A 22059-nucleotide genomic window follows, 5' to 3' on the forward strand; every position below is an offset into this window, starting at 1 on the left:
TATGTATTTTGTTACTTTCTGATTGGAAAGTGTCCTTAACCCTGGGAAAGGGGCTATATAAACAAAAAACGATGAGTGATGATTATTTTTCACTGAAAAAGCAGTCTGGGCTGAAACACTTCTTATAACTTCAGCGTTAGTGGGCGGAGCTAAACTGCAGTGGTCTGAATAGGTGGATATATGTAACCGTATTGTTTTGCCATGACATCACAAAACCAGTGAGTTCAAAAACAGGCTGCTTTTGCAGCTTATTTTCCATAAATGGACAGTGTTCACATATTACATTGAACTCTTTAATTTCACAAGGTAAACGTTGTTTTTTCAATTATGTGGTTTGTTTAAAACTAAAGGTGCAAAAATGGGTTCTTTGCCGTAATAGAACCACTTTTGGTTTCCCTAAAGAACCTTTCAGTGAATGTTTCTTTAGAGTACCATCTTTGTAAATGAGACCTTGTTTAAAGAAGGTCGTAGAAAGAACTTTTAAATTAGTTAAGAAGAGTTTATATCATATGAATGTACTTAAACCTGTAAAAGGTTCTTCACACTTCCACATTTCCTTTTCAAAACTGGTTCTTTAGGGAACCAAAGGTGGTTCTTATAGGGCATCGCTCAAATTACGCACATTAATTTCATTTTTTACACCTTTTCTCAGAAAAGTGACACATGAATTCTGGCACACGGCAGCTGTAAAATTCACTGCTATGCTGGCCAGCGTTTAGTCTTGTTAAAACCAAAGGGCAAAGGTAAAATATTACTCAAAAGTGCTTCCAGTCTGAGAGAGCTGATGTTCTCAAAGCACTTGCAGGGGACTCTGGGACCGCACAGCACATGCCATTGATTTCCTCCCACCTCCATCCAGTGTACTTTGTGCTTTTGCTGTGTCAAAGGGCCGCAGCTCTTGGAGAATTTCTCTCCGTCTGACACACAGTGTGTGAGCCTTTGAGTTTGGGCACTGATTCCATGCCGATGCCCCTGGGACCCCCTCTGCAGAGAAAAACACAGTTTGCTTCCCCTCCTCTCAGCTCACAACAAGCGCCTGCAGACCATCTCCCACCTCTCCCGAGCACACAGAGGCTGCAGGAGATGATGCAGTGCTGAAACTGAGGGGTTTGGTTTTGGTTGATGGATCTGCGCCTTGAATTTGTTTGCTAGCCGTTTAATTCTGGTTATTAGATTACTGTACCTTTAAAAGGCCCAGAGCCTACATTTGTCTTGTACTTTACTTTTTCCCCTGAGGTCCACTTATGACCTTTATGTGGTTTTATGTTCCATAATTCATTTTTACATGACTGTTTTCCATTTTCCAACCTCCCTTTATCCCTTAGAATTAAACAGACTGTTTTTATTACTGTATCTTTAAGACTGATGTATGTAAATGAATTTGGTCTGAGTGGCTGCCCTGTATTGGGGCTATTGTTCAAAAATCATCTTTTACTCTTTCACACTCTTTTTTTAACTACGGCATGAATGGACGAGGCTAAATTAGCAGACTGGACTTACATAGTGACATCACAAAAACAGTGAATTTACAACAGGGCTGTTTTTGCAACTTCATTTCCATATTGGGGAGTGAACAGTATGTTTTGAAGCTTTCTACATCAAACACATTTATTTCAAAGGTGAGGAAAGCTGGTTTTTCCATGATATGGGCCCTTTAAAGGGGAATCTTAATGCGTGATGTTGTCTTAATATATTTATGACCTACAGTGTATCAGACACTTTGCCATTTGGACTCCCAGTTAGGGAGACTCTCACAATCACTGTGATTAGTAATATTAGTAGTTAAATAATTTGTCAATTATTTTTATTTCCTATTACTCTATTATAGTTTATTAGTTTTTGCATGTGTTTTGTTGACTTTCCCTCCTTTATCAGGTGTTTCACGTCCCTCTTGTTTGCTTTCGGTCTTTATCCAGCTAACTTTAAGCTTTAGGTTAAACTCACTGGGCTACATCACCATAGTGTTCGTATGCTGCAGGCCTAACCTGCTCCAGGGCAGGTTATGTGTGGGATTTCAGATTATAAGGAGCTCTTGGGCCAATCAGGGCAGAGCTTCTGACCAGTCAGGGTCTGACGAAGGTGACTTTTATTTTTTTGTGACGTTTGTGGAGTCAATTATGTGAAAATATCACTTTTCAGTGAAGGAAAAAAAAATCTGACCACACAGATATGAAGAATATGAAGCAAAGGCAGTGAAGGCAGCACTGCTTTTTACTGTTATAAATGCTTTACTTAATACATAAATACTTTGTATGATTTTTTGCCCTTCTTTGCAAAGTAAGCTGCTCGACTCCTCCTCATGTTTCACATGATTGGCTGTTTGTCATAAACATCAGGTCTTGATGTGCAGGTGTGTGAGAATCAATCACAACTTGAGTATCTAAACCTGGATTAACTGAGGACGTTGTTGAACGAGTTAAGCGCGGCTGCGTTTGTTGTGTTTTATGAAGGTGAAACTCAGCCAGGAACCCTGTTTGTCACGCCTCAGGAGGACTCAGACTACATTTCCCACAATACCTTAGTAGATCATGTGACTGAGCAACTTCCCTCTGACGCAGAAACCAGAAGGGACTCCATTGCCCACAACCCCTCGGGAGATCATATGACTTTGGATGGTTGTGCACGCACCTATCAGCGCTCACATTCACCGGAATACTAAATACATTCACCTGTGTTTGTTGTCATATGACCCACTTAGTATAGTTTATAAGCCCAGGCTTTAGTCTTAGTCGTTGTGAGGTATTGTTTCTTCTAGAACTTGCTGAGCGTTTCTATTATTCTGTTTGCTACGACCTGTTATGACCTACGTTTTGTTTCACTGACCTTGATTTTTGCCTGTCCCTTCTTGTACTTTTGCTGACTGTTTTTGGATACGTGTTTTGATTGTTTGGCCTGGTTTTTTGACTACGATATCGGATCTCTCCCTTGGATTTGTTTGTTTTGGTTATGATCACTTCGGTGATCTTATACTGCTTTCTGGTTACGACCCACGCATGTTTTTTGACCTCTTCTTTGTCGCCCTCGAATAAAGCTTGGTGTACACTTTTTATCCGCAAGCGTCTGAATCCTGTTGCATCGTCACACTGTTTAAGTTGAACGTGCTTCTTGAAATAGTCCTGCATGTCTAGAAAGGCATTATTATTTGTTGAGTTGTTGTCAAACTATTTTAAAGATTTCATAATTTCATAATACTTTATTAGAAAAGAAAATGCCTACACCCTTAAAAAAGATGGCTCTTCAAGGATTCTTTAGTAAAGAAAATGGTCCCATATGGAACCATGAACGCTCAAAGAACCCTTTGCATGATTAAAGGGTTCTTTGCATTGTGAAGGGTGCCTCAGATTGGCCCCTTTTGAAAAGGGTTCTATTTAGAACCAAAAAGGGTTCTTTTATTATTACAAGCTTGACAAAAAGGTTCGATATAGAATGATATATAACACATTCTCCATCAATCTGAAGAACGATTTCACGATGCAAGACCCCTTAAATCATGCAGAGGGTTATTTAAGTGTTCATGGTTCTGTATAGAACCGTTTTCATTAGTAAAGAACCCTTGAAGAACCATCATTTTTAAGTATGTATAAATGAGTGTAGTTGTAAGACAACTAGAATCATGCGAATTGCCAACTAATCATTGCTGATCAATTAAGAAGGAACATTTTAATAGATTTTATAAATAGAGAAATGCAGTTTAATTGAGTTTAATTTAGTAATTTTGAGTATTGCTCAAACTTTTTTGATACCGATACCAGTATGGTATCTTGACTTTCGATTCCTGGTTGCTACTTTTTTGATGCCTTCTTTAAATAACAAACCGAAAGTTTGTTGATTAACCCTACGGATCCAATTGTCTTGCTGGTGACCCGTTCTAAGAATTTGGTGATCACTTAAACTCTTTTAAAAGTGCTGCCAGAGAAGTTACAACACATGCGTGTCCATGTTGGCCAGAGTGAAGCACATCGGTGTTTACAATCAGAGCTTTCTGTGAGCTACTGTGTTTCTTATCACTGTATAAAAGATGCACAAGGCTCCTTTGTTGCTTTATTACTGGTTTATTACTAGTCTAATCAGTAAAAAGTCCTTATTGTTTACATCCTATCCATGTGTTTGCTTGTTCAGGTAGTTTGTGAGACGAGCTTAAACATCTAAACATCAGTAGAGCAGATTAAATGGCAGAAATAGCCACGGGTTTGTTTTGGTCTTAAAATGTTAAATCTGTTAATAAGACTCGGAATGTAATTTAGACAGCCAATCAGTAGTCTTTATTACTCATGGATGCTAATTACTTGAATTAAAATGTGATATGATACTGAATGATAATGTATTTATCTATACGTGGTAGTACTGAACTCGGTTGGTGTTATGTAAACAGAGTAATTCAGGGTGGTTTGGTGTGAAACACCCCGTTTTAGAGAAACTTACCAATTCAGAACTGTTCACAGTGGTGGTGATAGGAACCAGACATCCACCTCTAAAAGCTCCCTCACAGAGAGTTATTACATGAAATGGTTATGAATTCACTGCCTGATGTCTGAGACACTGATTTATGATATGTTTGGGAGAATGATTTCACCTAACACACCTAATTTGTAGTTGAAGTGTGCATGCGGGGTGTTGTGAGGCAAAATAGTCCCCAAAGAAAACTTGTTTGTTCAGATTTTCCACTATTCTCCCATCATCAACATTCCTTATACAGCTCAGGAGACGTGTGGGTTCTTTGGTGGTTTTAGATAGTAAATTAAATGGCTACGTTTGTGTTGTACACACGATGACCTCTGGCGACCCCTATCACCACCACTGTAAAGAAATCTGAGTCTGTAAGTTTCTCTTAAATGGTGCATTTGGCATCAAAATGCTCTGAATGACTGTTTACATCTCAGTGATTGAACTATGATGCTCTTTAAAGCCTTTAGCAGGATTGTTTACCTCCTTTCTGAAACTGAGCACTGGAATTGGGGCTGTTTTGTCACAAATCCTCTCGTCCGGGTTGAGTCACAGATCTACGACCAGTGGACCAGGAAATCAATCTGAGATGGAGCTCAAAGTTCCCTACACGCTGTAACTCAAGCAGCCATTCAGAGCAGGAGATTCCTCTGAACGCATTAAAATCTCCATTTCCATTTTGTTTTGGGCAGAGTGAAGCGCAAAGCCGGTTCAGAAAGGATTCCATACATACGTGATCGGATGTGAGTCGACTTTGACCCCTCGGAACCGAAGATGAAGTTGCTATGGAAACTGCTGGTGCTGCAGTCATTCATGGGGTGCCTCGCAGGTAAAGTATCTTATTAAGAACTTTTTTTGATGCATGCATGCCAGCCACTCTTTGTGAAGTCTGTCTCCTTATTCATATGTATTTAGGGCAGGTTGCTGTACAGAAAGGCACAGCCGAGCCCAGAACGAGCTGGAATAAAACGCTCGCCATTGGCAAACATTAATCATATATGTATTATTTTTTCCATTAAGATACAAGTAATGGAGTTGAGCGATTTATTTAAAAGGACGGGAGTTGCTAGAGTAAATAACAGGATCCAAGAGGGCGGCTCAGAGAAAGAGGGTCGGCTGCCACTGGGAGAATTGTTTTGAATGTAAATGAGGAGATTGAGCTGTAAGATAGGAAGCTAAAATGAAAAATATTAATTTGAAGAGTGTGAACTTCAATAATGGAGGAAAAAAAATATTAGTTCTTTTGCACTTTATAGCTTATTGGTGAGCTATAAAGTCACTGGTGAAGGAGGGCTACACACTTTAGGCTCTACAACCCACACCTATCACATGAGCTTTATAAATAGAATTACAATCTATGGCATTCAGTCAGTGGTCATCACCATTCACGCTGCTATAACCATCCCCTAAAAGAGAAAATTAAGACTCGAGGGATATGTACAAAGACAGGCTCTCTCTTTCTCCCTCCCTCTCTCCCTCTGGCTCCTTTTAAGTCTGAAAAAAACGCATCTCTAATTAAATATAGTGAAGGGAAATAGGGATATGAGTTTAGCTAAAATTCCCATCTTGAATTTACTACATATAAAAATCGTACAGCTCTGTTTTGCTGACTGATGTCTTTATTAATAAGAGTTTTTTACCTGAAGGCTCTTTTTGCAAATTAGATTTTACCTGCGGGCGCTCTTCAGATGAGCACAATCTGATTTGAAGGGGTTTATTATGCAGGATTTACCTTCAAATATTGCTGAGGTCAAAGTTGGACGGTGTAGATGTGTATAATCAGTGCCAATATGCTTTGCGAGATGACTTCAGAGGATCCACACGTTCCTCTTATGTCACACTTCAGTCAACATTAAGGGAGTCCTGCTACTGCAATAGCAGACCAACCCTAGTTAGATGGATTTCTTTCTTAATGTAAACTGTAGCTGAATCGTAATGACGCCTAAGGTCGTTCACATTTGTCTTAAAGCTGATGATAGTGGGGTTTTCCTGACTTACTGAAGGACTTTGGGCTGAGGTTCTAACATACAGTACTGTTAAAAATTTTACACTCACTGTTTTCATTAATATTACAATAGTTTTTTGCTGATGCAACTACAAAATGATTCTTTTATAATGCCAGTACTGTACAGCTGCATTGGTTTCAACTGATTAATACATTAAAAACCACAATGCTGAAATTGAATTGAGTGATTTTTTGAGTGAGAATTTTTTTTTTTTCTTTTTTAGTTCGTGAAACTATTGACTTTTGTTTTACTCGAGTCCTGTTCACAGAGTGAAGTGAAAAGAACAGCCACTAGCTATAGGTTTTCCCTTTTCAAAGAAAAAGGAGCCTTGCATAGAACATCTTAATGAATTTTGGCCTTACGTTTTTCGGTAACACTTTGCTGTACGGTGTGTTCATAAGGCTACATGACACCTACATAAGCTTTTCATGACAACTGACATAGCCCTACATGAATGTTTATAAATGCTTATTCTAATAGGCCTCATCTGTCATAAAGGCTACTTTGGCTAACTTTGGTCAAAACTGGCAAATGTAACCTTTATAGCGAATGACGCTTATTGGAATAAACTTTTATAAATATTTGTGTAGGGTTATGTCAGTTGTCATGAAAGGCTTATGTAGGTGTCATGTAGCCTTAAGAACAGCACCCTACAGTAAAGTTTTACCCGTTTTTCCTTTACCTTCAGTGAACTACATAAAATCTCTTTGGGAAAATGTTTAAATGGAAAGTTAAATAAATAAATAAATAAATAAGATTTGATTCCCTAGGTTTTATCACTCAAGTTTTTAATGGTTGCAACTTTTAAATGTAAATGTACAGCTTTAAATGTGTCTCTTAACCACTTAACTTAAGCGCAAGTGGCCACTGCTCTTGTATGAATGGAAATACCTGCCCGGGTTGTTGTCTAGATGGCCACTGAGTGCACAGACTTCCCTATATATTGACCAAACTTAATGTATACGTTATAGGAAGGCTGAAAGATTCATCATTTTTATATTAAAATCACAAAAAAGAGCAGTTTTTAAATCAAACGAGCAGCAGAGCTGCAGGTTTTAGCTTACATTATCAACATGTGTATCCTAATAATGTGAAGTGCTTGTAAATGAGTTCGACCAATCAGAAGCAACCAAACATCAGAACCACAACTTTTTGGCCGTATGGCACTCTCAGAATTCAAGCCTCAAGTCAGAAAAAGGCGATGTGCTGGTCTTCCTGGCCCAGAAACAGGCCTGTGTCCATTTGCATAAAACATCTTAAGTATTTGTGTGAAGTCAGTTACAAGTTTCAAGTTAAAGTTTCAAGATAACATTTTAGCAGGTGTTAAAAACTGAAGGGCTAAACCTCAAACTAAAACTCAAAACTCAGTTTACATTCATGGTTGATTGCAGAGACTCAGATGTCTTTACAGTGGTGGTGATGGGAACCAGGGGTCACAATGACTACAACACAAATATAGCCTAATATAATAATTTTATTCATTATCCAAAACTACCAGTGAACCTACACGAGTCTTCTCAGTTTTATATGTAATGTTGACAATGGTAAAATAATATTAAATCTAAAAATAACAAATTTTCTTCTAGGTACTATTTTGCCTTACAACTTCCTGCCTGTACTCCTTCACCACAAACGTATATAAAAAAAATTGTTTTAGCTAAAATCTTTCCAACACTTTCAGAAAACAATGTCTGAGACATCAGGCAGTGAATTCATAGCCATTTAATGTAGTAACTTTCTGTGAGGGAGCTTTTAGAGGTGGACATCTGGTTCCTATCACCACCACTGTGAACAGTTCTGACTCAGAAAGTTTCTCTAGAACGGAGTGTTTCACACCAAACCACTCTGAATGACTCAGTTGACATTTTAAACATTTACTTATGTCAAAATTCCCCTTTAATGCCAAAATTCACTTGTTTTATGTTTTTTTGAACTGCAAATATATTTTTTCCCAGATCATCCAGCCCTATATTTATTTGATTTAAATGCAGAAAAAACGTGTTACTGGCCCCGAAATTGCATATTGCGGCATTCCTAGTATAACTAAGCAAACCACATACATAGTCACTGCACATCAGATCAGAAACAGCACTACAGTGCAATAGTCCACAGGCTCTTTTCTAGTGAGTGATCTCAGTGTGTCTCCCTGCAATTTCAGTTAGCGGTGGGCAGCACCAGTCGCTTTAGTGTTGTACTTCCTCTAAGCATGGGCTGTGGGACTGACAGAAAAGGTCGAGCTACCTGGAGAACCAGGCAGAGAGAGAGAGGCTGCTCAGAATGCCAAAAGGTGGCTGCAGTGATCTCCGTCCCCTGCAGGACGTCTTCTTTTGTTCCCTCAGAACACACGGTGACAGGACTCACTGTCTCCTCCACACACATACTCAACCGTGCACACGTCACACACACGGCTGCCCTGTTAGCATACCATTACCACACACACTCCCGAGACGCACTCCGCATCCTAATCCCTCGCCTGCTTCTTCTTTTGTTCTTGGCTGGCTTGCTAGCTGTTTCGTGCAGGACGAGCGCAACAGGGGGCTAAAAGGGGGCATTTGCGCTTTCAGTTTTGGACATAGCTGTTTTTAATATTTTACATACACTGTATGACCAAAAGTATTTGGACACCCGTCTACTTATTGAGTGCAGGTGCTTCAGCCACAGCCATTGCAATCAGGAGAATAAAATCAAGCACATAGCCATGCAGTCTGGCAGTAGAACACGTTGTGCTAAAGAGCTCAGTGACTTTAAATGTCATATGATTGCAACTTTGCCATAAGTCAGATTAGGAAATATCTGCAGGGCTAGGTCTGCCCCAGTCAACTGTAAGTGCAATTTCTGTGACATGGAAGCATTTTAGTTTTTGATTGATTGATTTCAGTTTTTGATTGATTGATTTCTTTGAACTGCTTTGAGAGCTTAAAAAAAACATCTTATTACAGCTCAAGTGGCAATCGTAGGGGTCCAAGCACTGGGCGCCTAATGGAGTCAGTAGAACAGAATTGATGGGCAAAGTTTTTTGAATGACATCTATTTATAATAAATATGAGGTCTCACAAGAAAATCATACATAAGAATACATAAGAATAACATACACATTGATCTTTTGACCTTGGTGTGGTAACAAAATTTTAACAAATATGTCAAATTACCTAGAAAGCAGTACTATGTTTAGACACGACTTGTATTTGCTTAGTTGCAGCAGAGCGCATCGTCTATGAAACCCATCGAAAATCCAAAGTATGTGGCTAAATTAGTCTGTCTAGCAAATACATCTTTCTGGGTAACTCATTCACCGCAGGTGCCAGTCCATACTGTTTACCTGTATAAAATACAGTTTAGTTGTAGTTTTGGAGGTACAGCTGTATAAGGCTGAATTATGGGAAATTTTGTGTCATAGAAGTTCCGCATAAACTCCAGCAAATGATAATGCAGTTACTTTTCGTTTTTTTATACTTACTAGCATAAAAAGTAATCTCACATTTGGTAGGGTGGAAGTGAAGGCATACAGAATTGAGTAAAATTCACTCGCCAGAATTTTAAAAAGTGTTATAATGATAATAAAACTGCAATATTTAAATCACTGTCTGATCTGATTGTAGAAAAAACATTAATTAAATATTAAACATTAAACACTGCTGTTGATGCTAACGATTCCAGTGCTAGAAATGCACAATATAGGTATTATTCAATGTATACAGTTTGGAGGCTGTGAATTTAAGGGTTACTCTCTCTAGAATTTGACACGCCAGGCTTGAGAGCTTACCACACCGTAGCCTGGGGGGACTGCTGTTGCACCCCTCCATGTTTTATGTTTATCCTTAACATGCTTTCATAAAAGGCCTTCTCGGCCTTCTCCAACTCAGCAGTTTTCGATTCAGGCACCTGGGATGCCATGTGAAGAGACGAAATGTCTCAGCATTTCACAAAGAGAAGAATTGAGTGTCGAAGCTCCTTCAGGGAGCGGATGAAGCCTCCACCGACCCGGCCAGCTGAAACACTGTCGTTTAGCTGCTGAATAGGTCGGGCCTGGGTGAGATAACCTTGGCAGTTTGACAGGTCTGGAGGCTTATTTTGCTTCATGTCTCTTAAGACATGTTCCTTATAGAAGTGAAAGAACTTGTTTTGCTCTTTCATCAGCAGAAGATTCAAAGCTAACAGGAAGGATTCTTATTTACATCTTCTTCCGGAATACCTTCCTCAAGGCTGTGAATGCCAAACACGGTCCCACGATTGCAAATTTGTTGCAATTCACACCAACTTGTTCATTTCGTTTGTGGACGTCAGCCTCAGCAGCAGCTCCTCTGGCATCTCAAAGTTAACAAGCAGCATTCTTATTTACATCTTCCTGTTTCCTCAGGGCTATAATACCCAGCATGGTCCCTCAGTTGCAAATATGTAGAAGTTCACCTGATGAAAATCTTAAAAACAGGTTGAGCTTGAGGAATGCAGATTTTCTTTCAGTCCCTTCCATGGAAAATATTTCTGTCGCAGCTGACCTTGTCTCGGAAACCAGGCTCTTCCCGTCGTCAGAGAGTCTGGCTCATTTCGTGGCATTTCAACCGCCTACTTTAACAGGAAAAAGTTGTTTGGCTGAATTGCAAAACAACAAACCTCAGACTGCTGTCTTTGTGTGAGATTTTCAAAATGGGGCTACGACAAAAACAGACCCACAGGAAACAAATTGATATGCACATTAGCAAACAGGTTATCTTGCTTAAGACATTTGAAGAAAACTCTTGAATAACATAAATAAAAATATGATGGCGAGAACTTTACAAACATTTTTCAACCAGGTGCCTGTATCTATACCGAAGATACTCTGACCAGCCACTTCATTGAGTAAACTTTGTATTTAACGTGATATCATCACATCTGATCAGGCTGAGAATGATCCACCACCCAAATAATACCTGCTCTATGGGGGTCCTGTGGGGGTCCTGACAATTGAAGAACAGTGGTGCGGTGGGTAGTGCTGTCACCTCAAACTAAGAAGGGCCTGGGTTCGATTCCCTGGCCAGGTGACATTTCTATGTGGAGTTTGCATGTTCTACCCATCTTTGAGGTTCCTCCCACAGTCCAATGTCTGTGTATGTCTGTGTGTCTGCCCTGTGATGGACTGGTGACCTGTCCAAGTTGTTTCCTGCCTTCCGCCTGATAGATTGTGTGTCTACTCATTAGAGCAGTAAGCATTAATTTGCTCAGATAAACACTAACAGTACAAAAATACAAGTAATAATGACATAATAAGTGATGATTTTATGAAAGTCAGTGTGTTTGCCTAACCATTTCCACGCCACTCCTCAAGGAAGTCTAGTATTAATTGTAATTATCATCCAATGTAATCTAATCTGGTTTATCTAATCAGTCCTTTATTAAATTGTGTGCTTGTGATGGCGGCTACAGTTTCAGAGCCAGTCAGTGCAGTCGCTCAACATCTGGCTTTAACACAATGGCTATGAGATATGTTGATATGTTGAAATGATAGAGCTCATAGGCTAGAAGCTCAGCCGACAACCATGTGGGCAGTAACTGTAATGGTTACAGCATGTAGCATATGAAAATATGTAGTGATTTTTGTTTATTAATTTCCTGTGTGATAGACCGACAAGGCGAGGCGCAGGTCATCTCGATCAGTCCTATGGCTGTCTTGTCCACTGAACGCTACAACTCCCTGCATCCTCAGCCAGAAGCCAGTCCTCCCATTCCCTTTACCTGGACACCTCATTCAGACTCACCTGACTCTGATTTACACTCTCTTTCTCTAATTAGTACATAATCCTTTTGCTTTCACTCCTTTTGGCTGCTTTTACGTTACAAGCCTCGTTGCTTGTTTCTGATTTTTTACTCAGATCTGATCTAATTTTATGGTTCACATTCACATACCCAGCCAAGTGGCGATCAGACAGTGCAGCACTGTGTTAAGCCTAATAATGTCACTTGAATGAACCACGTATGTCCAACAAACAAATGATCTAACAGAACAAGCATTCTTCTCTAAGATCATTTGCTCTGAACAGCTCTCAGCTATCCATTATTAGAGCAGGATGAAGGTGGGAAAAGGTCAGATTCATTGCTTTTGCAGCATTGACTGGCACCAACTTCAGGGTCGACACTGCTGCCGTGTTAACACTGAGCGCTGGGGCATACACAGTGGAAAAGACACTGATGAATTGCAGTCTGGTCATTATCATTAAGGTCGCATGTTCACGAATCAGATCCAATCTAGGGTCCACATGTGAAAATGGCTTAGATCTGATTGGAAAAATACCAGCATGTGTTTTTTTGGTGATCAGATCAAGCCAGGTGTAAACACTCCAGGACGTATTGTGATTGGCTTACGATCGGATCCGTCAAACCACAATCGGACGTGATTAGCGAGTGAGAGGATAAACAACAAAATAAAAGATGGAGGATGCACAAGGCTGAAGTTCCCCAAACCAACAGCCTCCTTGTAGTCTCAGCTCATGAAAGCATCCAAGCTGAGCTTGGCAACTCGTATCGTAACGTAAAGGTAAACGAAAGTAAAACAAAACGACGTGTGATGTGTTGATGTGCTTTTTATGCAGGAAAAGTACAGTCGGATCTCATCTGGTCAAACCGGGGACACATTTTAGTGAAGGGTGTAAATGCAACCTGGCCAAAGTTTATCCAGATATAATCCAGAGACAAAAGACATGTTAATGCAAAGTGTAAACAGGCTCATTAAGACAAAAAGTCTCATTTGTGCTACCTCGGCCTGTTAATGTGAAGGTAGCCTTGGTGTGAAGTGTCTCTTTTCTTGTCTCTTGGATTATGGATCTAATTTAGTTTTTGACATTTTTGCATTTCTAGCCTTCCTTTTTTTTATTATTATTATTTTTCCCCAGTATTCTCCTCAACTTAGTCATATCCAGTTCCAACCACTAGTTAGGACTCCCCCAGTCGCACAATACCACCAGCGCTAGGAGGGCGAAGGCTAGCACAGGCTTCCTCCGATACCTGTGAAGATCCACCGCATCTTTTTGAACTGCCGCTAACGCAACATCATTGGACAGCTGAACGCGCTCGGAGGAAAGCACCAACTGCCAGTTCTGTTACATCAGCTAACAGACGCCTGCGCCGACTAGCATCTCGCTGAGTGATTGAGGGAGATGGGGGGCCACTCCACCCACCCAGAGAGAGCGAGGCCAATGGTGCTGTCTTGGACTCCCGGCAATGCCTTTATCTTTTAAAGAAAACCTGGCCTATTTATCATTTCTAACCTCTTTTCATTTTTTAACATAATTTGCAAACACCAGCTGCCATTTACATTTAATTAAAATTTTAGGATAAATAGACTGACAGAAATGGCACAGAATAAATTAGAAGGATATATTTTTACATTAACTTACATTAAAACTTAGGACATTTTTCTCCTTCTCCTGTAAAGTCACCATTCTGGGGATGCAGTGTTTTTATCCGACAGCGACGGTTTGTCTCCCAAGCCTTATAGTTTCCTACAGATCTTAATGAGGTTTCTTATGAATACCTCAAAACCTTTTAGATCTTCATTACAAAGTGCTACTGGCCAACTCTACATGTAATTAACCACACATTTGAGCCAAATATCTTTCGTGCTCTGGGCTGTCCTCTCCTGAAGCCTCCAGATGTGTTTGATTGGACATTGATGGGCTTTTCCATTTGTCGGAGTCAGGAACGTCGAATGTAAAAGCCCATCAGTGTGCGTTTTCCCCTGCATTAATTCGCTGACGTATCGCTCAGATGTAACGAAATAGCCAAACGCAGTACTCTTCCAATTGCCTTTCTGTTCTCTGTCCTTTTTTTCGGTTTATGTTCAACAGTGGCAGGTGAAAAGACAAACAGCGGGACACCCGAAACCAGTCATTTGGTGACCAAGTTATTCATGGCTTGTAAAGGCGAGGCCCAGTGGGGATTCTGTAAACAGCATTTTCGCAAAACAATTTTGCCTTCTGCGCGGTGTTATGTCCTAAGAAGCATTCGCTTTCAGACCCACTGCTGGCGTATCGAATACAAATGCTAATAGTACCGTAAATGACTTGCCTTGACTGGCTCTCCATGTTGAGAAACAATGAAATCATGTTTATTTATTTATTTATTTATTTATTTATTTATTTATTTATTTGCATGGGGAGAGCGGTGCACAACCTAACACATTTTGGTTTTTGTTGAATAACTTTAAAAATATTTAAGCTGGAATAATCATATTTTATACAAGCAACATAAACATCTCTGCTACAAACAAACACTTGAACTGGGTTCACTGTAACAGACAGAGGGCCAGTTTAACACCAGCTAGAAAAGTCTGATCAATCAGTGCAAACAAAGTTAATTCAGTATAATTCTATGTTGTAGGAAACAAATATATTTTCCAACCAAACTGCATTACATATTATAATCTATAAGACAGACAGACAGATCAACTGATAGATACACACACATCAAATTATATATGAACACTGACATGAGACTGAGTGTCAAACAATGACAGATTTATTGTTTGTCCAGTGAAGGATAGCAAATAAAAAACATCACACATCAGTAAAATATGGAACAATTTTTTGAATAACTCCAGCTTTACCAACTGATAATGTCAATTTCATTAATATACTTATTTAAAACCAAAATACATCTGAAAGATATTAATAAAGAACAAAAAAGATTAAATATACTTTATTAGTTTTTGTTTACTAAAGGTGTCTGAGCTGTAACGCTGTGTCACAACTAACCCCACAGTGCGGAGGCTGTACTTAAGCCTATCTAGCACTTGCTGTGAGCTTGTCAGCTGCTTCTAAACAGTGCTGCGTTGTAGGAAACAAGATGGTGATTAAAGTAATATAAGGTTGGGTTTTGTCATTTACACAAACAGCTCAGTAACCAAAAACGTGTGTTGAAAAAAATGACTTGAAAACACTCTTTTGCACAGATCGCTTTAAAATGCTGACATATTGGTCTGAATTTTGGTGGGAGACGGCGGCTAGGACATGTGGTAGCGTGGTCAGAAGATCACGCTGCTTGACCTTCTCAAACAACGTAAAAAGTCCATGTTAATTTGTGCCCTGGGTTAGGTTGTTCCCCACGTTCCCCTGCTATTCATTGAATTGTTCTAGAGAGTGCATATTTCTAGAGTGGCTATCTGTTCATAACAGCTACAGCTGTCTTACTTAAGAATATATATTTATATTTTGCTGTGCCCTTTGTGTTCTCAACAGGTATTTAGAGATGCACTTAAGTTTGTCATCTAACTTAAAAGCTAATTCAATTTCCATGCTTCCTTATGAGCTCTCGAAAATGCATGCTTGGTGATTTGTAATACAGTATAAGCTCCAGCTCCTTCTCAGAACCACTTTGGCCGTATATACTGAAGCTAAAGCAAACTGTCATTCTCAATTAGGATGATTGTTAGAGGAGAGTGTTTCAATCAGCTTTCAGTTTAGAACGAGTTGGTTTTTGCAACCATCTGTGGTTTTAACAAATTGTATCATTCTTATCATCAAATTACTTGAAGTCCATATGGACTGAACTCCATTGATCTGGGGGATGGGGTGGGGGGGTGGGTGGATGGGGCTGGAGGAAAATAAATCTTGTGTCTATTAGGTCTGAAAGTAATTTGAGGTGGTATGCCTTTGTCAGACGGGCCCGAAATAGGCTTGCCGTGTGGCGAGAGGCCCGGCTTTCTCACGAGCAGGTGATTGATTTAGTTATTAAAGGGACAAAGCAACCGGGGTGGGGCTGGTGGCCGTGCCAGGATCAGCAAGTGTGAGAGAGAGGGAGAGAGAGAGAGAGAGGGAGAGAGGGCAAACAAGCAGAATCAAAAGGTATCACCGTGGCATGACAATCCCATGCAAATAAATTCCCACATTTGGTCCCATGCAAATCCCTGTCACCCCTGAAACAAATTGAACTCATCAAACAGGAGCCTCTGAACAGCGAAAATAGCCCATCCAGGATCCAGATTCCTTTCTCTTTCCCTCCGATTACTATTTTTGCTCCTTTAAACTCGGCCTTTTTGTTTTCAGCCATCTTTCCGTAATAGCCAGGGCTTCATCTGCTAGCCAGTCGCGGCGGGCTGCTTAGAAATTCAGGTTTTGGCGTCCTATCTAGCCGTTTTGCTTGCTGATTTACTTAAAAGATTTGTTGGTGTTTCTTTGAGCCTCTGGCTGTAAGACATCGCTTTCATGCCGATCAGAGGGTTTGCTGTCTCCGGACTTGTGTCTCCGTCTCGGGGGAGGGCCAATAGAGTTTGCCTTGGGCGCTTATTGCTCTCCGACTGCACGAGAGAACTTTGAAAGCGAAATCCTGACAAAGGGTTTTTTTTTTCTTCTCCTTCTTCACGATTCTCTCCTCTGCTAAAATTGTAATCCCTCCCAATCTGTTCTGAGGGCCTGACATGAATAGATCATCTCGCATCAATCACAACTTTCACACTTGTACCCGATCACTGGACCAAAGTTTGGAGGAGGTTGAAAAACAGAATGTGTCATATGAAACACAGTGAGAATGGAAGATGGAGAATCTTTGCTTTTTCTAGTCACAACAGGCTTAAAACATATATATATAATACAACTCCCCTTTGTTAGCCCCCTTTCACCCTGTTCTTCAATGGTCAGGACCCCCACAGGACCACCAGAGAGCAGGTACTATTTAGGTGGTGGAGATCATTCTCAGCACTGCAGTGACACTGACTTGGTGGTGGTGTGTTAGTGTGTGTTGCGCTGGTCTGAGTGGATCAGACACAGCAGTGCTGCCGGAGTATTTAAACACCTCAGTGTCGCTACTGGACTGAGAACCAAAAACATCCAGCCAACAGCGTCCTGTGACCACTAATGAAGGACTAGAGGATGACCAACACAAACTGTGCAGCAGCAGATGAGCTATCGTCTCTGACTTTACATCTACAAGGTGGACCGACAAGGTAGGAACGTCTAAGAGTGGACAGTGAGTGGACACAGTGTTTAAAAACCCCAGCAGCACCGCTGCGTCTGATCCACTCGCACCAGTGCAACACAAACTAACACGCCACCACCCCGTCAGTGTCACTGCAGTGCTTAGAATGACCCACCATCCAAATAATACCTGCTCTATGGGGGTCCTTAAGGGGGGCCTGACCACTGAAGAACAGGGTAACAAAGTATCAGAGAAACAGATGGACTACAGTCTGTAACTGTAGAACTACAAAGTGCACCTGTATAGTAAGTGGAGCTGATAAAATGGACAAAGAGTGTAGAAACAAGGAGGTGTGCTCAGTAATTTTGTGCGTATATATATATATATGGTTATAGCTGAACTGTATGTGTATGAAATGCCGTTCCCTGATCCACACTTGGAGATAGATTTTCCTCTTTAATGTTCTTCTGCCAAGATGGCTTCACGTTGCCTTGCCCCATTTGCTCCCGTAGCTCCTGCAGAGCATGAATGATGCGAACATCTCTTTCCCCCATTCCCTGACCTTGAACCAATTTATATACCACTTTGCAGTTCTCCTTTTGGGCGAGAACATGATCAGATGCCGGTTACGCCGAGCATGCGAGAATACATTTCTTAACATTCAGCAGAGCAAACTGTGTGTGAACGAGTGCGGCAGGGCTTTGCTGTTAACTCCGGAGGAGAGGAGACTGTATCGCTAAATTTAACACCGGCCTGACTCTCGAGGGAGATCCGCAGCACAATTGGCTTCAAGAGTCCATCCTCGAGTGCCTTATCAGCCTGTATCCACGAGACCATACCGGGTGAAGTGCACCACATCTGAGGCTTACCGCATATAAATACGTATTCGGCGCATGCCGCATTTATCGGGATAGATTTAGGCCTCGTCTGCTCGAGAAATGAGACCTGTTCGTGTTGAGGGTTGAAGCGAGATCCGCTTACTTTCATCCGGTCGGGGGGGGGATTTTTAGACGAAGACGTTTATGTTTCTTTATTTGCTGGTGTTTTTTTAATCACAGAAGGCCTGACCTTTTGCGGCTTGCGCTTAAATCGCCAGCGAAGACCCCGTGCCTTTTTGCCGGGAATAGGCGTCCCTCCCCATAGAGGTGAGCGCACACAAAGCAGATATTTTCCTTCCTCGTAGCAGAGATCCCCCTCGGAGTCTGTTCAAACCTTGAAAGGATATTTTCCCCAACCTAGATAGATTTCATCTGCCGAGCCGGTTTTGAAAGCTTTGTATCTGCAAATGCACATACGCGCTCACACAGGGAGAGAGAGGGAAAGAGAGAGGGAGAGAGAAAGAGAGGGCGGGAGAGATGCACTCGCTTTGTGTAAATAAAGGTTATTGAGTCTCTGTGAAATACATCATATAATCATTGGCTGGTGCAGTTTGGCAGTTTGCCAAGTGTGATGGAATCTGCCGCGATGCCAGAAGAGTTTATATGAGGTCACAGGCGCACAACACAACCGGCTATAGTGAAATGAATGATTTGTTTTGTTTTTTTGTTTTTTTTGTCGTCTGATAACATGTACAATATAACAGAGAGCAAGAGATCAATTATATAATGAAATTAGTTGATTTATGCAGTGCCTACAGGCTTTATGATAAATAAGTGATCAAAAACATGAGTTCCTTAAGAAACCAAGCCATATAACAATGATGTAGCCTAGTGGATATGTAACATTAAAGGGGAATTCCACCATTGTTTTCAAAATTTCAGCATAGTTCAGTCATTCACGGTGGTTCGATGTGATGAAATGATTTGTTGAAGAGGAACTTGCCAACTACAGTGGTGGTGATAGGAACCAGGGGTCGCCATGTCTGCAACACTAAGGCTTTGATCACACAGCAGGGTAAAAGTGGCTCAAATCTGATCTTTTTCTTCATATGTGACACAGATGTGTGTCTGTGTGGCAGTGTGAACAGATAAACACACTGAATCTGACATTTTCTATCCCGATTTGGGGCGCTTTCATATGTGGTACTGAAATCTGATACATATTCGATCTGCAGCAATGCGACTCAGTCTGAACAGCCAGATCGGAATTCATGCAACTTTTATGTCAATGCAACTTGACATTCATCATAATTTCGTGCTGCTGAGACTCAGCATAAATCATTTAGGGTGATGTTTCTGTACCAAAAAATTAGAACAGACTCATCCAAAACCCTCCGTGTTCGAAGAGATTTCGAAAGAAATGGCCGAACGTGGCCGCAGGAGAACGAGGCTGCAGCCTCAAAGAAAAGTTCAAAAACTGAAAGCAAAGTTTAAAGAATCCGAGGACGTGAACCAAAGAAGTGACCACGCCCTTTTTACGGCTCGAACACATTCCGGGTGATGAGCCCAGCTGTCAGTCAGTGAAGCTTCATGATGGCTCCTGTGATGCTGGTGAAGATGAAGCTGATCCTCCGGGAGCGACAGGCGTTCATTGGCAGTCGTGATTGTTTACGTCTGGATGAGCCGCGTGAAGCTCTGTTCTTCTGCACATGCGGGTGAGTTTAGGAGCTGATCTGTTCAGACTGATGTTGCATACAGATCACATTTAAAAAGATATTGTGATCAGCCTAAGAAAAGAAATCAGATTTGGTGAGAAAATCAGATTTGGGCCACTTTTACCTGCTGCGTGAAGAGTTTGGGATTTTGTAACATTGCATATTTTCCCATTTGGTTTGTTTGGAAGCTAAACTGCTTCAAATGATGTATGTGGGTGTTTGTTTATTGGTCAGACATATTGCAGGGATACAAGCACTTAAATCAGATCAAATCAAACTTTATTGGTCACACACACGGCCATACACAGTATAACGTGCAGCGAAGTGCTTAAACGACTGTCTGACTGTCTCACATTTGTTTCCATGAAAACAGAAAAATAGAAAATATGTAATGTATGTGTGTCACAGTCAAAGCCATAATAATAATCTTTGCTTGAGATCAGCTTTTTTGGTGTGTTAGTTTGAATTTAGCCAAAGAGATTTTGACAAATATACAATCCATGTGCCCAAATCAAACACATATCTTTGCTATTGTTTTATTGCTCATCTGCAGTTATGAGCAGCAGCTCGTGCTGTAAAAACAATATCAGCGTCTATGAAGAGTCAGACACTAAACAAGCAGATTGTAAAGACAATGCACTGCTGACCTGCTGCTAGAAGAAGAGGAAAACCTGCACTGTCCCTTTTTTGGTGTGGACTGTCAGAAAAACGCTTTCCCACCAGCAGTAAACTGAACCAGGGCTCATTGGAAGTGGGCCAAGACCTGGTCAGACCGCCATTTAGTTGTTTGGTGTGGACTCTAGTACGGGTGGAGTGTTCACACCTGTCAGAACTGATTGAACTAAAGAAATAATCCCTTAGAGCCACTGAACTCTTAGAAATGATGGTTCTTCAAGGGTTTTTTAGTAAAGAAGATAGTCCTGTATAGAATCATGAATAATCAAAAAAAACTCTTTCCATGATTAAAGGATAATAAAAGCCAAAAAAGGGTTCCTCTAATGTGACAAGCCTGGCGTCGTAACAATAGAAGATATATGGAATCCTTTTCAAAAAGTCCTTTTTAGAACCATCTACAGCACTCTCCATCAATCTGAAGAACCCTTTCACAATGCAAAGAACACTTTAATCATGGAAAGTGTTCTCTGAATGTTGATGGTTTTATATAGAACCATTTTCTTTACTAAAAAACCCTTAAAGAACCATCATTTTTAAGTGTGCAGCAGTCCAGCCAAAAACGCCAACATTGCTAATAATACTGGACAAAAATGAGAAGCTAGTTAGTATAAGTGGCATTGTTAGCCGTGTTAGCATCGTAGGTGAAGTCTTCCTTTATGTTTTCTACTGTTAATTACAGCTACATCCACTTTCTTCAGCGTCCCTCTCGGTGCTGCTGCACCACTCATTAATAACTGGCACTGCTGTTTCTGACTCAGACTTAAGATCCTGTAATCTGATCATTAGGAGGACTTGGACAAAGCTAACAGTAATTAGTGCCTCATTAATCAAAAGCAAACTAGTCTAAGCAGCCGGCAGCATTGATTCCACCCCTGAGTATTGAATATTGAGATTTAGTTTGACCTTCCTTTTGTCTGCCCCCGTATGTCAGTGAATTATAATTTGGCATGTTTTTGAATCCAGCTTTGAAAAATAGCTAAAGCTTGTGCGATTCAAAGCAACACCGCAAAATAGTCTGATATTTTCCTCTTTGGAAATATAAGGCTGCGTATTTTTAGAACAGTGCTGAAGCCTCTATGCTTCTGCTTGATGCTGCTTTACCTCAGTACCTTCTCTGACCACATTCGCTCACACACAACAACTACTTTGTCTTGTCTACTTTTTCAGCGTTTACCGCTTGGTGCTCCAGTTTGGGACGGGTTCTTCCACGCTGCAGAAAATGATGTGTTGTCGAGTGAAAACCTCTTAGGTCTAGTTGATGTTTCTCATTATGGCATGGAGAAAAGTATAAAACTATTAATAAAATGGATAGGTCCAGTCCTAAAATCTGATTATCTGAGCCACCTTAAAAGCTTTTGTAAAATCCATGATATATGCACACCTATGACCACTTGACAGGGCACAAAAAACCTGTTGACTGTAATGCTGCTCACATTGACCACTGAGTGTATTGATGAAGTAAAAACCCATTTTTTGTTTAAACTGAAGGGCTGACGACTTATGTTCTTAACTAGAACT

At 40.6% G+C, this 22059-nt stretch overlaps 1 protein-coding gene across 1 annotated transcript in view; it reads left to right on the top strand.

Moving 5' to 3' along the window:
* The window catches only part of cntn4 (contactin 4), a 298829-nt gene that overhangs the window by 44665 nt on the left and 232105 nt on the right, over nt 1–22059 (top strand). The window contains exon 2 of the mRNA XM_036571557.1: nt 5136–5272. Within this exon, the coding sequence (XP_036427450.1) occupies nt 5218–5272 (55 nt within the window). The 5' untranslated portion in view covers nt 5136–5217. The remainder of the gene's footprint in view (nt 1–5135; nt 5273–22059) is intronic.

This window comes from Colossoma macropomum, unplaced genomic scaffold (genome assembly GCF_904425465.1).
Source record: "Colossoma macropomum unplaced genomic scaffold, Colossoma_macropomum, whole genome shotgun sequence".
NCBI classification, from domain to species: Eukaryota; Metazoa; Chordata; class Actinopteri; order Characiformes; family Serrasalmidae; genus Colossoma; species Colossoma macropomum.